At 42.3% G+C, this 13,071-nt stretch overlaps 1 protein-coding gene across 1 annotated transcript; it reads right to left on the bottom strand.

The window, feature by feature from the left end:
- Positions 1 to 2,103: 2,103 nt before the first annotated feature.
- Positions 2,104 to 12,761, bottom strand: lto1 (LTO1 maturation factor of ABCE1). Its single transcript, XM_078549495.1, has 5 exons — positions 12,621 to 12,761; positions 10,069 to 10,174; positions 4,604 to 4,674; positions 4,073 to 4,190; positions 2,104 to 3,124 (listed from the first exon to the last, which is right to left on the bottom strand). The coding sequence occupies exons 1-5, from the start codon at positions 12,692 to 12,694 to the stop codon at positions 3,059 to 3,061; spliced, it is 435 nt and encodes a 144-aa protein (XP_078405621.1). The 5' UTR covers positions 12,695 to 12,761; the 3' UTR covers positions 2,104 to 3,058.
- Positions 12,762 to 13,071: the final 310 nt, after the last annotated feature.

Genomic DNA, 13,071 nt, shown 5'->3' with positions numbered 1-13,071 from the left:
AAACTTGGAATCCAGAGTGAGGATCAAGAGAAAAATATAAGAGGATGTGTCTAGGCTCTCTGGAAAATAAAATGTGGCCTGACTTTCTGACAGGCTGTTTTAATGCATGGCAGTAGTGAGTGATTTTAATCAGAGCATTGTGCTATCTGAATTTTGCATTAATCTGACTGATTTTAACCAATTTGAATTAATTAGAACTTTAATGATTGAAACATGAGTAATAAATTTGATTTAAAAACTGGGTTCAAATTGATTAATTTAAATAAATTTTAATGAATAATAATGCGGTTTTAAGAGCAGTGTTTGCAATCTAAGTAGTGTGTAAACTGATGTTGGAAAGAGCATTCATCCCATTGATTGATGCAGATTAATTCTGAACAATGTGCTAAGCAGTTTGAATGTGTAGTGTAATTGTTCCCCAACTGCAGATGATGAAATCAAAGAATGTGTGCGATTTTCTCAAAACTATAAATTGAAGCTCGTCAGGTGTGCCTGTTTCCAATGTCCAGGGTGCAGCCAACATGGAGGGTGCGCCTCGAAGTATCGGAGGCACTGAGCAGGTCGATACTGATCTCTGCATGTTAGATCAGTGCGAAAGAAAATAACCTGGCAAGGCTGGGGAAGGTGAGAAATTTATCAGGTGCAAGCAAAGTTACAGGGTCAGCGATTTGTTGAAGATGGCCAAAAAGCTCCTTTCCCTTGTATCTGCTGTAGCAGTATCTCACCATTTGGCTTTGCATGCTAACAATACGCACAATGTCTGCCGGAGTGCAAAGAACCCTTGAGGGCATCCCATGCCTTGATTTCCCCCCTAACCCGAATGAAAAGAAAGCAATGTAGCTGCTAGGGAGAAGAACTGGCATAGCGGGGGCCGAGAAAAGTGAGGAGAGTTCAACACAGTGAGTACCACACCATATGATGTCATCCACCCTTTCCCCTTCCTCCCTCACGATATAGACATTCCCACTACAGCCAAGTGAAGACTGAAGGTGGTTTGGCTGGAGGAGTCTGACAGGGATGCCTCAGAGGAAGAACTGGAAGGGGGTAAAGAGTGTCCGGGGAAGTGAAACAGAACAGCTCCAGCAGTACATGGAGGGAGGGGGCCCTAGCTTCAGAGGGTAGCTTGCGCCCAGACCTTACATGAAGCCAGAATTTTTCAAACTCCTGGCTGGGTGTAAACCCTCAATCCTACCCTCAGGCCACTCCCGAGGAGAGACAGAATTAAGCAACCCTCCTCAGCCTGGCACAAGTATATAACTGGATTACTCTCTCAACAGTGGTTATGTTCCACTGGGAACGCTGGTTGTTTCAGTGCAATTTACCCAAAATCAGCACAACCATTGCAAAAGATTGTGGAATTTCAAGCAGAAGTTGCATCTAGCACCATTCGAGTTCCTGCAATCTTTTTTTACCAATTTCAAAAAACTGTGCTGTAACTCAGTGTCACCCGTGATTCAATTTCACCATCTGAGTTTGTGCTAATTGTATCCATTTAACTGTACCTTTTTTGGCATATGGGACCATTGGTCATGTGACTTTAGCCTTCTTGCAATGACCAGTGTTAGTGAGGTGCAGGACTGGAGATGCTCAATTTTTTTAAAATTGGGCCATAGGAGACAGTTTAAAAAGTCATATTTCCATTACAACCTCCATTATATTGCCAGTTTCCACTTTTTATTATTTTTGGATTATGACAGGTCTGATGGCTGGCTGCTTGGTGATAAAGTGTACCCTCCCTGCACCACCACCGCAAGCCCCCCCATCACCAACCCCACCACTTCCATACATCGCAGACAGAGCTGAAATATAACAAGTCCCACCTCTCCGACAGGCAGTTTGTGGATGCATATACTGATCGCGCATCCAGTATGGAAGAATTTACAAACTTGTGTGCGAGATGTGGCTGAGCAGGGCACCATAACTCAGACAAGGTGACCTGCATTAGCCGGTGCAGGAAAAATGGAGGGTAGGAAGGAGGAAAGGAGTCAAGAGTCTGAAAAATACAGCATGCTGATTTGAAAAAAAGTCACTACAACCCACAAAGTCCAAAGGAAAAGCGAATGAAAAAATTTGATGTGATGGGTAATTCAAAAAACATTAGCATTGATTTTTAATCTTGATTTATTAAATGAACAAATTTCAATATGAGATTTTAATTCAATACAAACGATTACAGTTTTAAAACTGTCGTAGACATTTTGATCATGAAATTCTGAACGTTTTTACAACTACAATAAATAATTTAGCTTTGTTATCAACCAGTAAAAATGTTACTTATCCACCATATGTGATCAACAAGATTCCATGTTGCTCCAAAGCAAAACACAACTATTATATGTTGTCAGCCTTAGTTCAAATCCCACTCTAGAGATTTGAGCATATAATCCAGGTTAATGGTCCAACACAGTACTGAGGGAGTGCTGTACAGGCAGAGATGGCGTCTTCCGATCAAAATATTAAATCGAGACCAAGCCTGCCCTCTCAGGTGGATGTAAAAAAGATCCCACAGCACTATTTTGAAGAAAAGCAGGAGAGTTGTCCAATATTTATCCCTCAACCAACACCAATTAAATCATCTCCTTGACTCATTGCTAGTATTGAGAGCTAGTTGCGCTGTCATTTTCTGAAATAAATAAAAATATACAAGCAACTTAAGGAGAAAGTTCAGTAAAAGTGTTCCTGAGAGAAATGAATCCAAACTGATAAAAGCTGGAAGTTCATTAAATTTCAAGTTCCCGGCAGGAAACTAAACTCCCATAGTTTTGCTGTCGTCAGTTCAGGTCACATTAGAAGTGATTTTTCCGAAAGAAATTAAAGGACAGTCAAAGGAACTCGGAATTAATTTTCCCTTTTAGCAGCAATTGCATCACTTTCCAACATCAGGTTATGACCTGTAGTTATGAAGTATCCGCTCTTTCTGAGAGAATTTCACTTTATCCAGTCCCTTCCTCCACATTTGCTTGTAGAGATAACTTCAGGCAGAGTGAGAGCTGGGCTTATTTCAGTCAAAATGTCACCCCGTCAACAGTGTTACGAAGGTCAGTCATAATGATCTGCTTTAGAAGGACATCCCTGCTGCTCGTGCATTTTGAAAAGCAGGCTGGACATTCAGTAGAGAGCAAATCTGAAACAAAAGAGTAAAACAAAGCTTCTTAATACAGGACCTTGCTGTACCACTCTCACTGAGTGTATAGAGGGTGTTGTTTGTGTAGTTAAGCAGTCTATTATCTTTTCAAAAAGGCCAGTCATCTAAATGTAGGATATGAACAATTTAAACACCAAAATCTCTGATATATTTATTCAAGTAGAAATGCTGACCGATAAGCAGCAACATAATGTATGGTTTAAGTTTCAACTCTGAAGATGATTCTGCTTGTAAACGAGAAAAATGGTTAATACTGCAGAGTATTAAACACTTTTGTTCAATTATTTAATAAATAATTCCAAGTTCTCCCAAGGTATCAGTATAGTGACACTGTACAGGCATCACGGGCTGAATGGCATCCTGTGCCTATCATTCTACGATAAGGTAATAAATAGTTCCATGATACTAAATGCTTTTGGTTCTCTGCTTTTTCTCAGCATATTTAAAACATTTAACACAGTTATGTATGATTAAATTTTTTTAATGTTTATATACCCATTAAATAATTACTTTATGACACTAACACAAGTTCTCCCAAAGGTTTGATGAGGAAATAGATTGCACAATATAACGAGCATGCAAACAGCGCAAGTCTCGGGGGGCAATGCCTGGTTGTGGCCACTAACAAGGTGCTGCAGAAGAAGAAAAAAGGGTCAATGTTGTTACTCCTGGCCAATATTCAACAACTTCTGCTACAAATATTGTTATGTCTAGATATTAAGCAACAACAGGATGGAGCTCAGTTGCGATAATATCTCCCTGTCCAATGAAAGAGACCACCTGCACTCACTTTCATACAACAATGCAAATAATGCAACAGTAAGCAAAATACTTCACTGGTCACACAAGGTCAAAAGTGTACATGTCCAAATCTCTCACCATTTCTGAAAATCACTATATTGAGAGTAATCTAGTAACCTCACAAACCTGTTTAAATTTGGCTCGCATCTTCTCCAGGTCCTCCTGTAACTTGTCGTAGGTAGGGTCTTCATATGGGAACCTGTGAACCATCTCCAGCAATGTATTTAGGGCTTTCAGCCTTTTACTGCAATAAATACAAAAAGGCAAAGCATGGTCTTTTAAAAAGGACAGCAAAACCCAAGAACGTGGAATTTAGAGTTAAAAAAAGTTTCTTGCTGTGCAATGAATTTAATCTCCGACATCACAGGAAGATCTGAAGAATTTAGTTTAGAGTGCAGTTACACCACAAACTGTTGGGCTGTTTCACGCTAACACTGCAGTTATAGTGTAAATGCAGTCAGAACAGGGCCTGACTGAAGATCAGAGTTGTACTTCAGAGTTCAGGCTTTAGCACAACACAAGTTTAACATTAATGCAAAACCAAAGCCCTCTGGACCATCACTAGGTGGGCAATTGGAATTGTTCCTCTCACAGGATCATTAGCCATCAACACAAGCAGTTCTGAAGTTCAGCATCACTTGACATTCATCCGTATACCTGCTTTTGGCATCTTGGTTTTTCTGAAGAAGACACTTCCAGGTAATTGCAAAACCTTTGTAAAAAGAAACCTGTGAAAAAAAATGATCTGAAGTAAAAGATGAAACTCCTCAAAAGAAGGATATGCATTTATATAGCATCTTCCATGATGTCAGGACACCTCAAAGCTCTTCACAGCCAATGAGGTACTAAATGTAGCCACTGTTGTAATGTATGAAGCATAGCAGCCAATTTGTGCACAGCAAGCCCCCAAAACCAGCAAGATGATGACCAGATAACCTGTCTGAAGAAAAGTGGATCCCATATCAGGCAATACACACTGTTCTGAACATAAGATTATTATACTGAACTATAATTATTATAGGTTTCCCCTGAACTAACATATTTTTAAAATTATTTGGAATTGATCTTCATTGATAAGTGTTAACTTCAGACTGTAATCTAGTTATTAGGTTACAACACTGAAACAATTCCTTCGTAACTAATAAAAATGAAGCACCCCATAGCCACCAACTCCGTCCCTCTACCTGGCAACTGAGGCTGAACCACACTGTTCGCAAGCCTGGTGGCATATGTAACCCAGCGCTGAGCTTCCGAACAGGTATCCACCTCATCTCTCAAGACTGCCCATTTCCACCTTCATAACATTGTCCAACTCTGCCCTGCCTCAGGTCATCTGCTACTGAAACCCTCATTCATTCCTTTGTTACCACTAGACTATTCGAACACACTCCTGGCTAGCCTTCTATCTTCTACCCTCGATAAACTTGAGGTCAGCCAAAACACTGCTGCCCATTTACTAACATGTACCAAGTCCCTTTTACCCATCACCCCTGTCCTTGTTGACTCCCAATTTTAAAATTCTCATCCTTGTTTTCATATCCCTCAGGATCTTTTGTATCCCCTTCCCACCACCCCATTTTTGTAATCTCCTCCAGACCCATAAACCTCCAAGATATCTATGTTTCCACCAATTCTGGCCTCTTGAGCATCCACTATTTTAATCACACTACCACTACAGCTATGCCTTCAGCTGCTTAAGGCCCTAAGCTCTGGAATTCCCTCTCTAAACCTCTCTTTCGTCCTTTAAATGACTGCTTGAAACGTACCTCTTTGACCAAGCTTTTTGTCATCTGCCCTAATATCTCCTTATGTGGATCAATGTCAAATAATGCTCTTGTAAAGTGCCTTCAGACTTACGACGTTAAAGGTGCTATATAAATACAAGTTGTTGTTTTGACAGCAGATCTTCCAACTTCAACCAGCAATTTATACTTGAACAATTCTGCCTAGCAGCATTCCAGCTGATCACAATATGAAATTTAGATTTGTATTACAGGAGATAACGCTACAACAAGCAACCTTCTAAAAACAAGACTACGTTTTTGGCTACACTTGGGAATTAGTTATTTAAATCTTTCAGATGGCCAATATTGCTGCGAAACAAACAATGTCACAGGCCATAACAAGGCTTTTTAAGGAACAGAATCAGTGATCTAAAGCTCTCAGTCCAAAAACTTTCTACAATGGGAATAAACGAGGTCAAGTTTTGGATATATCACAAAGATGTTCGAAGCAACGAAAATGTTGATCACCTACACCAAACATGTTAAACAGAACAAAAACAGAATTACCTGGAAAAACTCAGCAGGTCTGGCAGCATCGGTGGAGAAGAAATCAGTTAACGTTTCGAGCCTTCACGGCCCTTCGGCAGAACTGAAGCATAGTTAGGAGAAAGGTGAAATATAAGCTGGTTTAAGGTGAGGGGGGCGGGGGGGGTTGGAGAGAGAAGTTGAGGGTGTGGTGATTGTGGAGATAAGCAAGCCGTGATAGGAGCAGATAATCAAAAGATGTCACAGACAGAAGGATCAAAGAGGTGTTGAAGGTGGTGATATTTGTCTAAGAAAAGTGCTAATTAAGAATGGAAGACAGGACACTCAAAGTACAGCTCTAGTGGGGGTGGGGTGGAAAAGACTAACAAGGTTTTAGTTTTAGATTTAAAAATAAAGGAAATAGGTGGGAAAAGAAGAATCTATATAAATTATTGAAAAAGGAGGGGGGGGGGGGGGGGGCAGAAACGAGGTGGGGATGGGGGGAGGGGGAGTTTAAGATCTAAAGTTGTTGAATTCAATATTCAGCCCGGAAGGCTGTAAAGTGCCTAGTCGGAAGATGAGGTGCTGTTCCTCCAGTTTGCGTTGGGCTTCACTGGAAGAATGCAGCAAGCCAAGGACAGACATGTGGGCAAGAGAACAGGGTGGAGTGTTAAAATGGCAAGCGACAGGGAGGTTTGGGTCTTTCTTGCGGACAGACTGCAGGTGTTCTGCAAAACGGTCGCCCAGTTTGCGTTTGGTCTCTCCAATGTAGAGGAGACCGCATTGGGAGCAACGAATGCAGTAGACTAAGTTAGGGGAAATGCAAGTGAAATGCTGCTTCACTTGAAAGGAGTGTTTGGGCCCTTGGACGGTGAGGAGAGAGGAAGTGAAGGGGCAGGTGTTGCATCTTCTGCGTGGGCATGGGGAGGTGCCATAGGTGGGGGTTGAGGAGTAGGGGGTGATGGAGGAGTGGACTAGGGTGTCCCGGAGGGAACGATCCCTACGGAATGCCGTCAGGGGGGGGTGAAGGGAAGATGTGTTTGGTGGTGGCATCATGCTGGAGTTGGCGGAAATGGCGGAGGATGATCCTTTGAATGCGGAGGCTGGTGGGGTGATAAGTGAGGACAAGGGGGACCCTATCATGTTTCTGGGAAGGAGGAGAAGGCGTGAGGGAGGATGCGCGGGATATGAGTCATCCTCCGCCATTTCCGCCAACTCCAGCATGATGCCACCACCAAACACATCTTCCCTTCACCCCCCCTGACGGCATTCCGTAGGGATCGTTCCCTCCGGGACACCCTGGTCCACTCCTCCATCACCCCCTACTCCTCAACCCCCACCTATGGCACCTCCCCATGCCCACGCAGAAGATGCAACACCTGCCCCTTCACTTCCTCTCTCCTCACCGTCCAAGGGCCCAAACACTCCTTTCAAGTGAAGCAGCATTTCACTTGCATTTCCCCTAACTTAGTCTACTGCATTCGTTGCTCCCAATGCGGTCTCCTCTACACTGGGGAGACCAAACGCAAACTGGGCGACCGTTTTGCAGAACACCTGCAGTCTGTCCGCAAGAAAGACCCAAACCTCCCTGTCGCTTGCCATTTTAACACTCCACCCTGTTCTCTTGCCCACATGTCTGTCCTTGGCTTGCTGCATTCTTCCAGTGAAGCCCAACGCAAACTGGAGGAACAGCACCTCATCTTCCGACTAGGCACTTTACAGCCTTCCGGGCTGAATATTGAATTCAACAACTTTAGATCTTAAACTCCCCCTCCCCCCATCCCCACCCCGTTTCTGCCCCCCCCCACCCTTTTTTTTCAATAATTTACATAGATTCTTCTTTTCCCACCTATTTCCTTTATTTTTAAATCTAAAACTAAAACCTTGTTAGTCTTTTCCACCCCACCCCCACTAGAGCTGTACTTTGAGTGTCCTGTCTTCCATTCTTAATTAGCACTTTTCTTAGACAAATATCACCACCTTCAACACCTCTTTGATCCTTCTGTCTGTGACATCTTTTGATTATCTGCTCCTATCACTGCTTGCTTATCTCCACAATCACCACACCCTCAACTTCTCTCTCCCCCCCGGCCCCCCCCCACCTTAAACCAGCTTATATTTCACCCCTCTCCTAACTATGCTTCAGTTCTGCCGAAGGGCCGTGAAGGCTCGAAACGTTAACTGATTTCTTCTCCACCGATGCTGCCAGACCTGCTGAGTTTTTCCAGGTAATTCTGTTTTTGTTTTAGATTTCCAGCATCCGCAGTAGCTTTTAGCTTTTTGTTTTTATCTCTATGTTAAACAGAACCTTCCTGTCCTCAGTTGTATCACTGAGCCTCAACCCTGCATCCCCCAACAGAACACCACGCATGTAGTTTCCAAAAACAACAGTATTGTTCACTTAGACAGGCACTAGAAAGGACTATAATAGTATCTGGCCTTTCACTCTCCCAGTTATTTTGCATTGAAACCATTAGAACAGACATTCTTTTAAATCTGAATGTCATTCTGTGCAAAGAAAACAATTCACAACTGATCACTGCTAACAATTGTGACATGCTGTCAAAGCAAGGTCTATTGTATTATGAATGATTCAACAGGCTATCCTCTCTTGGTTGGTAAAGGTAATAACCTGGCTTTTGCACTGAGAATAATGTGAAGCTAACAGCACTCACTGTTATTATAGAGTAAATCAGACAGCAACTTCTACACATGTACAAATAAACACAAAAAATGAGGGTAAAAGCACATTTCTGGCTGATTCCCTACTCCAAGAGCTGCACTATACCGGCATCTCACTGTGAGATTTGACATTAAACCTCGAGGGGTAAGAAGATGCTATAGCTGCACACTAAACACGCTAGCAAAAGTTAGAGCTTGTCCATTCAGGTCGAAGTGAATTTTTAACAGTGTGATAAATTTTAATTACTAACAACCTCTGCCACTGAAAATTTTCTTTTGCAAGTGTGGAGTCTCATTCCTACATATTTTAATTATCATTGAAAATATAAAAATTAAATATTTTAAAAGCTTGTTTTTTTTTAAAAAAAATCTCTCAATCCCATCTTTCTTTTCCTCTCTTCATTTTGCTTTCTATACATAATTTTACATTGAATTAAATATTCCAATTTAAACTTCATGAGCTAGACTTTGCCTGTGTCTGAGGGTTCTTCAATCTGATTGGTTGTAGGGAGACACTGTTGCCTGTAAAGGGGCGCTTTGCTGCTCAAAAGCCCACAAAAAGTCTGTGAGCCGCTGTAAACATAATGAAAAGCGTTCAGACCGCAAACTCCGAGCCCATGTGCAACCAGGTTACACAGAGTAGTAGGTTCAAATTTGAATCCTGGGCCTGTGCTAAGCTAGTTAGCTAATCTGAGCGGGCATACATTCTCTGTTAGTGTTATTACTCATGCTTGCTGTCCAGTGACGTTTCCTAGCTTGCAAATAATAGGTGTGGGCAGGATTGGGCAGAGTCCACAACTCGATAACTTGTCAACACAGCTTCCAGGCTTACCCATGTAGAATGTGCACTTGTGTGAGGTACTAGGAGGCACAGAAAGCTTATGGAAGAACATTTCAGAATGAGTCAGCTCCTTCTGGAAGGGAGGCAGAAAGGAGGAACTGTATTTATCTAGCGCCTTTATAGCCAATGAAGCACTACTGAACTGTAGTCACTGTAGCAATGTCGGAAATGTGGCAACCAATTTGCACAACCAGATCCCACAACCATCTATTTAATCATGTTTAATTGTGTATCTATATATAATTTCGATATATTATGTATATATATATACACATATATATACACATATACATACACACACACATTTTATTTATATATATATATCACCCACATTGTTCACACATATTTACCTCTGATCCAATCTTGGCACCATTCGCTAATCCATAGCGCCGTCCCTCAGTCTCTCCCAAATGACCTCCTTCAGTAAACCCTTCCTGATACCCTTTCCCACGAAATCTGCCACGAGGAAGCAAAAATTAGGTGGGTTTCAATGCAAAGAAGTTCAAAAAGAATTGCCAAACCATGGCCTTTAGATAAGTACATTCTGACCCGCTGAACAAATCATGTCAAATGATTGGCACTTGAAAAATCAGATCCAGTTTAAAATCATTCCACTGTCATCATTCCATTTTAATATAGACATTTTAGAAATGTCAATAGTATTCACAGTATACTTATTTTTAAATAGTATTCCCATGATCCTCCTCCACAGAATCAGGGTCAGGACAGTAAGGTTATGGCATCTGAAGAGGATCCCACATCAGATTCCTCAAGTCTCCACAACACCTCTCTCAACACAAAAATATCAATAACTGTCTTCCCCCTAGTCGCAATTTTCCCACTCTAAAGAACTACATTTCGAGTTTGTTTGATTGAAGCTTGAAGAAAATTTGGAACTGATTTATATTTTTTTGCCGATGGTGATAACAGAACTAACCAAATCAAGTGGCTTATGTGGAACATATGTTAGTATACAGGCACAGCAAGTGTTTAGGAAGGCAAATGGAAAATTATTATTTATTGCAAGGAGAATGGAATATAAAAGTAGAGATGTTTTGCTCAGTTGGTGAGACCACATTGGAGTATTGAGTACAGTTTTGGTCTCCTTATTTAAGAAAGAATATAAATTCATTAGGAGGAGTTCAAAGAAGGTTCACTCAACTGATACCTCAAATGGGTGGGGAGGCTTATCTTAAGAGGAAAGATTGGACAGGCTGGACCTTCATCCATTGGATTTTAGAAGATTGAGAGGTGATCTTACTGAAACATATAACATCCTGAGGAGACTTGACAGGGTGCTGAAAGGATGTTTGTGGGATAGACTAGAACTGGGGTGACATAGTTTAAAAACTAAGTGGTCTCCCTTTTAAGATGGAGATGAGAAGACTTTTTTTTCCTCTCATAAGGATCATGAATCTTTGGAATTCTCTTCCCCAGAGAGCGGTGGAGGCAGGGTCAATGCATATTTTTAAGGCAGAGGTAGATTGACTCCCTTCTTAGTCAAGAATCTAAGGTTATCTGGAGTAGACGGAATGTAGAGTTGAGGCCACAATTAGATCAGCCATGTATTGAATGACGGAGCAGGCTCGAGGGGCCGAATGGCCTACTTCGGCTCCTAATTCATTTGTTCGTATGTTCATATGTAACATGAACACCAGTAAAGACACGTTGGCTTGTTTCTGTGTTGTAAAAGTCCTAAATATGGTCAAATTCAAAAAGCTTTCCAAGCATATACAAACCAGGTTAAGGAGGCAAAATACACAATAGGGAAATGAACATTCCTTTCACTCGAATTGTGAGAATGGCTTCACAGCAAGTTAGAACCACAGTTTGTACAAATAATTACATTAAGATCATATATAGGGTGGATACCAGGTGGGTGTTTCCTCTTGGGGGCACGGTCTAAAAATAAGGTCTCCCTTTTATGATGTAGGTGAGGATTTTTTTTTCTCTGATGGTCATTGGGTCTGTGGAATTCTCTTCCACAGAAAGCAGTGGGTCACTGAATTTATTTAAATTTGACAGATTTTTGATAGTCAAGGGAATCAACGATTATTTGGGGGGGGGGGGGGGGGGGGGGGGGGGTGCGAACAGGAAGGTGGAACCACAATCAGATCAGCCATGATCTCAGTTTGATAGATGCAGAGGATTGCATTACCAGGATGAAGAACTACTTGTTACAGCTGTCAACTGGGGTGGTGTAAGTATCAAACAGTAAGCACATTTTTTTCCTGAAACATATTGGTATCAACATAGTAAGTATACACCTAGTGAAAAGTTAGGCAGATCGGTACCAATGTGCCAAATCTATGCCTACTGAAAGCAGATATTAGTACCAATAAGCCAAGTATACGCTCAGTGAAAACAGACACATTGACACAAATATGCCAAGTATATGTTTATTGAAATTAGACATTAGTACCAATATGCTAAGTATATGCTTATTAAAAACAGTAATACAAAAACCCACTGAAGCACAGCATATTTTCAAAATTTAGGAGTTTGCAAACTGTGGGAACAGCTCAAGACTGAAGAATCAGTGTCAGCTGCCCCATTGCCCAACACCAAAAACAGGAGCAACAGGAACTGGACTAGCAGTGGACGTGGACGTGGACCAGGACCAGGACCAGGACCACCAGCAGCTGAATCAACATCACCAAGTGGACCAGGACCACCAGCAGCTGGGCCACCAGGACCACCAGCACCAGGACCACCAGCACCAGGACCACCAGCAGCTGGGCCAGGCCCTTAGTCTCTGGATGAGGGGGAGGCGCTGTGACGCCCCCTCGCCCACCATTGACATGATGATGGCCGTATCCACCCAGTCGCGGGGAGTGTCACCCACAAACGCGCCACCAAAGAGACCGCGAGTACATCGGTAGGAAAGCAGAGTTAATTTTACTTGTCATCGGCCAGGATAATGGAGTCAAACATGTCATCGCTGCCGAGCCTGGAGCCACCAGCATCCGAAGCCATTGAGGAGCCGGACCATGCGCACTAAACTAGGACCGAACTCGGCGCCTGCGCGATGAAGGCTGAGACCCAGTTCTGGCGCATGCGCACTAAAGGCCGGGTCCGAACTCGACGCATGCGCTTTATCACGGCGTAGAATTCTCTTAAAGGGCCCACAACGGAAATTTAAAGAGGCAGTCCCCGCTTCAGACTGCCTGGTGGAGTTAAGAACATGCAATATTTAAGAGATTGGATAAAATTAAGAGGGCAAATGAGCCTGTCCATTTTTGATAGCTGAAGCCTTTTCTGTCTTTATTCATGCCCTTTAATCCATTCTCACCAGGGAAACGGCGGTGTAGATGGAATCTCACCAGACTAGTAATCCTGAGGCCCAGGTTAAT

The sequence above is a fragment of the Cetorhinus maximus genome, chromosome 9 (assembly GCF_964194155.1).
Source record: "Cetorhinus maximus chromosome 9, sCetMax3.hap1.1, whole genome shotgun sequence".
In the NCBI taxonomy this organism is placed as follows: Eukaryota; Metazoa; Chordata; class Chondrichthyes; order Lamniformes; family Cetorhinidae; genus Cetorhinus; species Cetorhinus maximus.
Note: the sequence above shows the minus strand (reverse complement) of the source record. Positions and strands in the feature narration are given on the sequence as shown.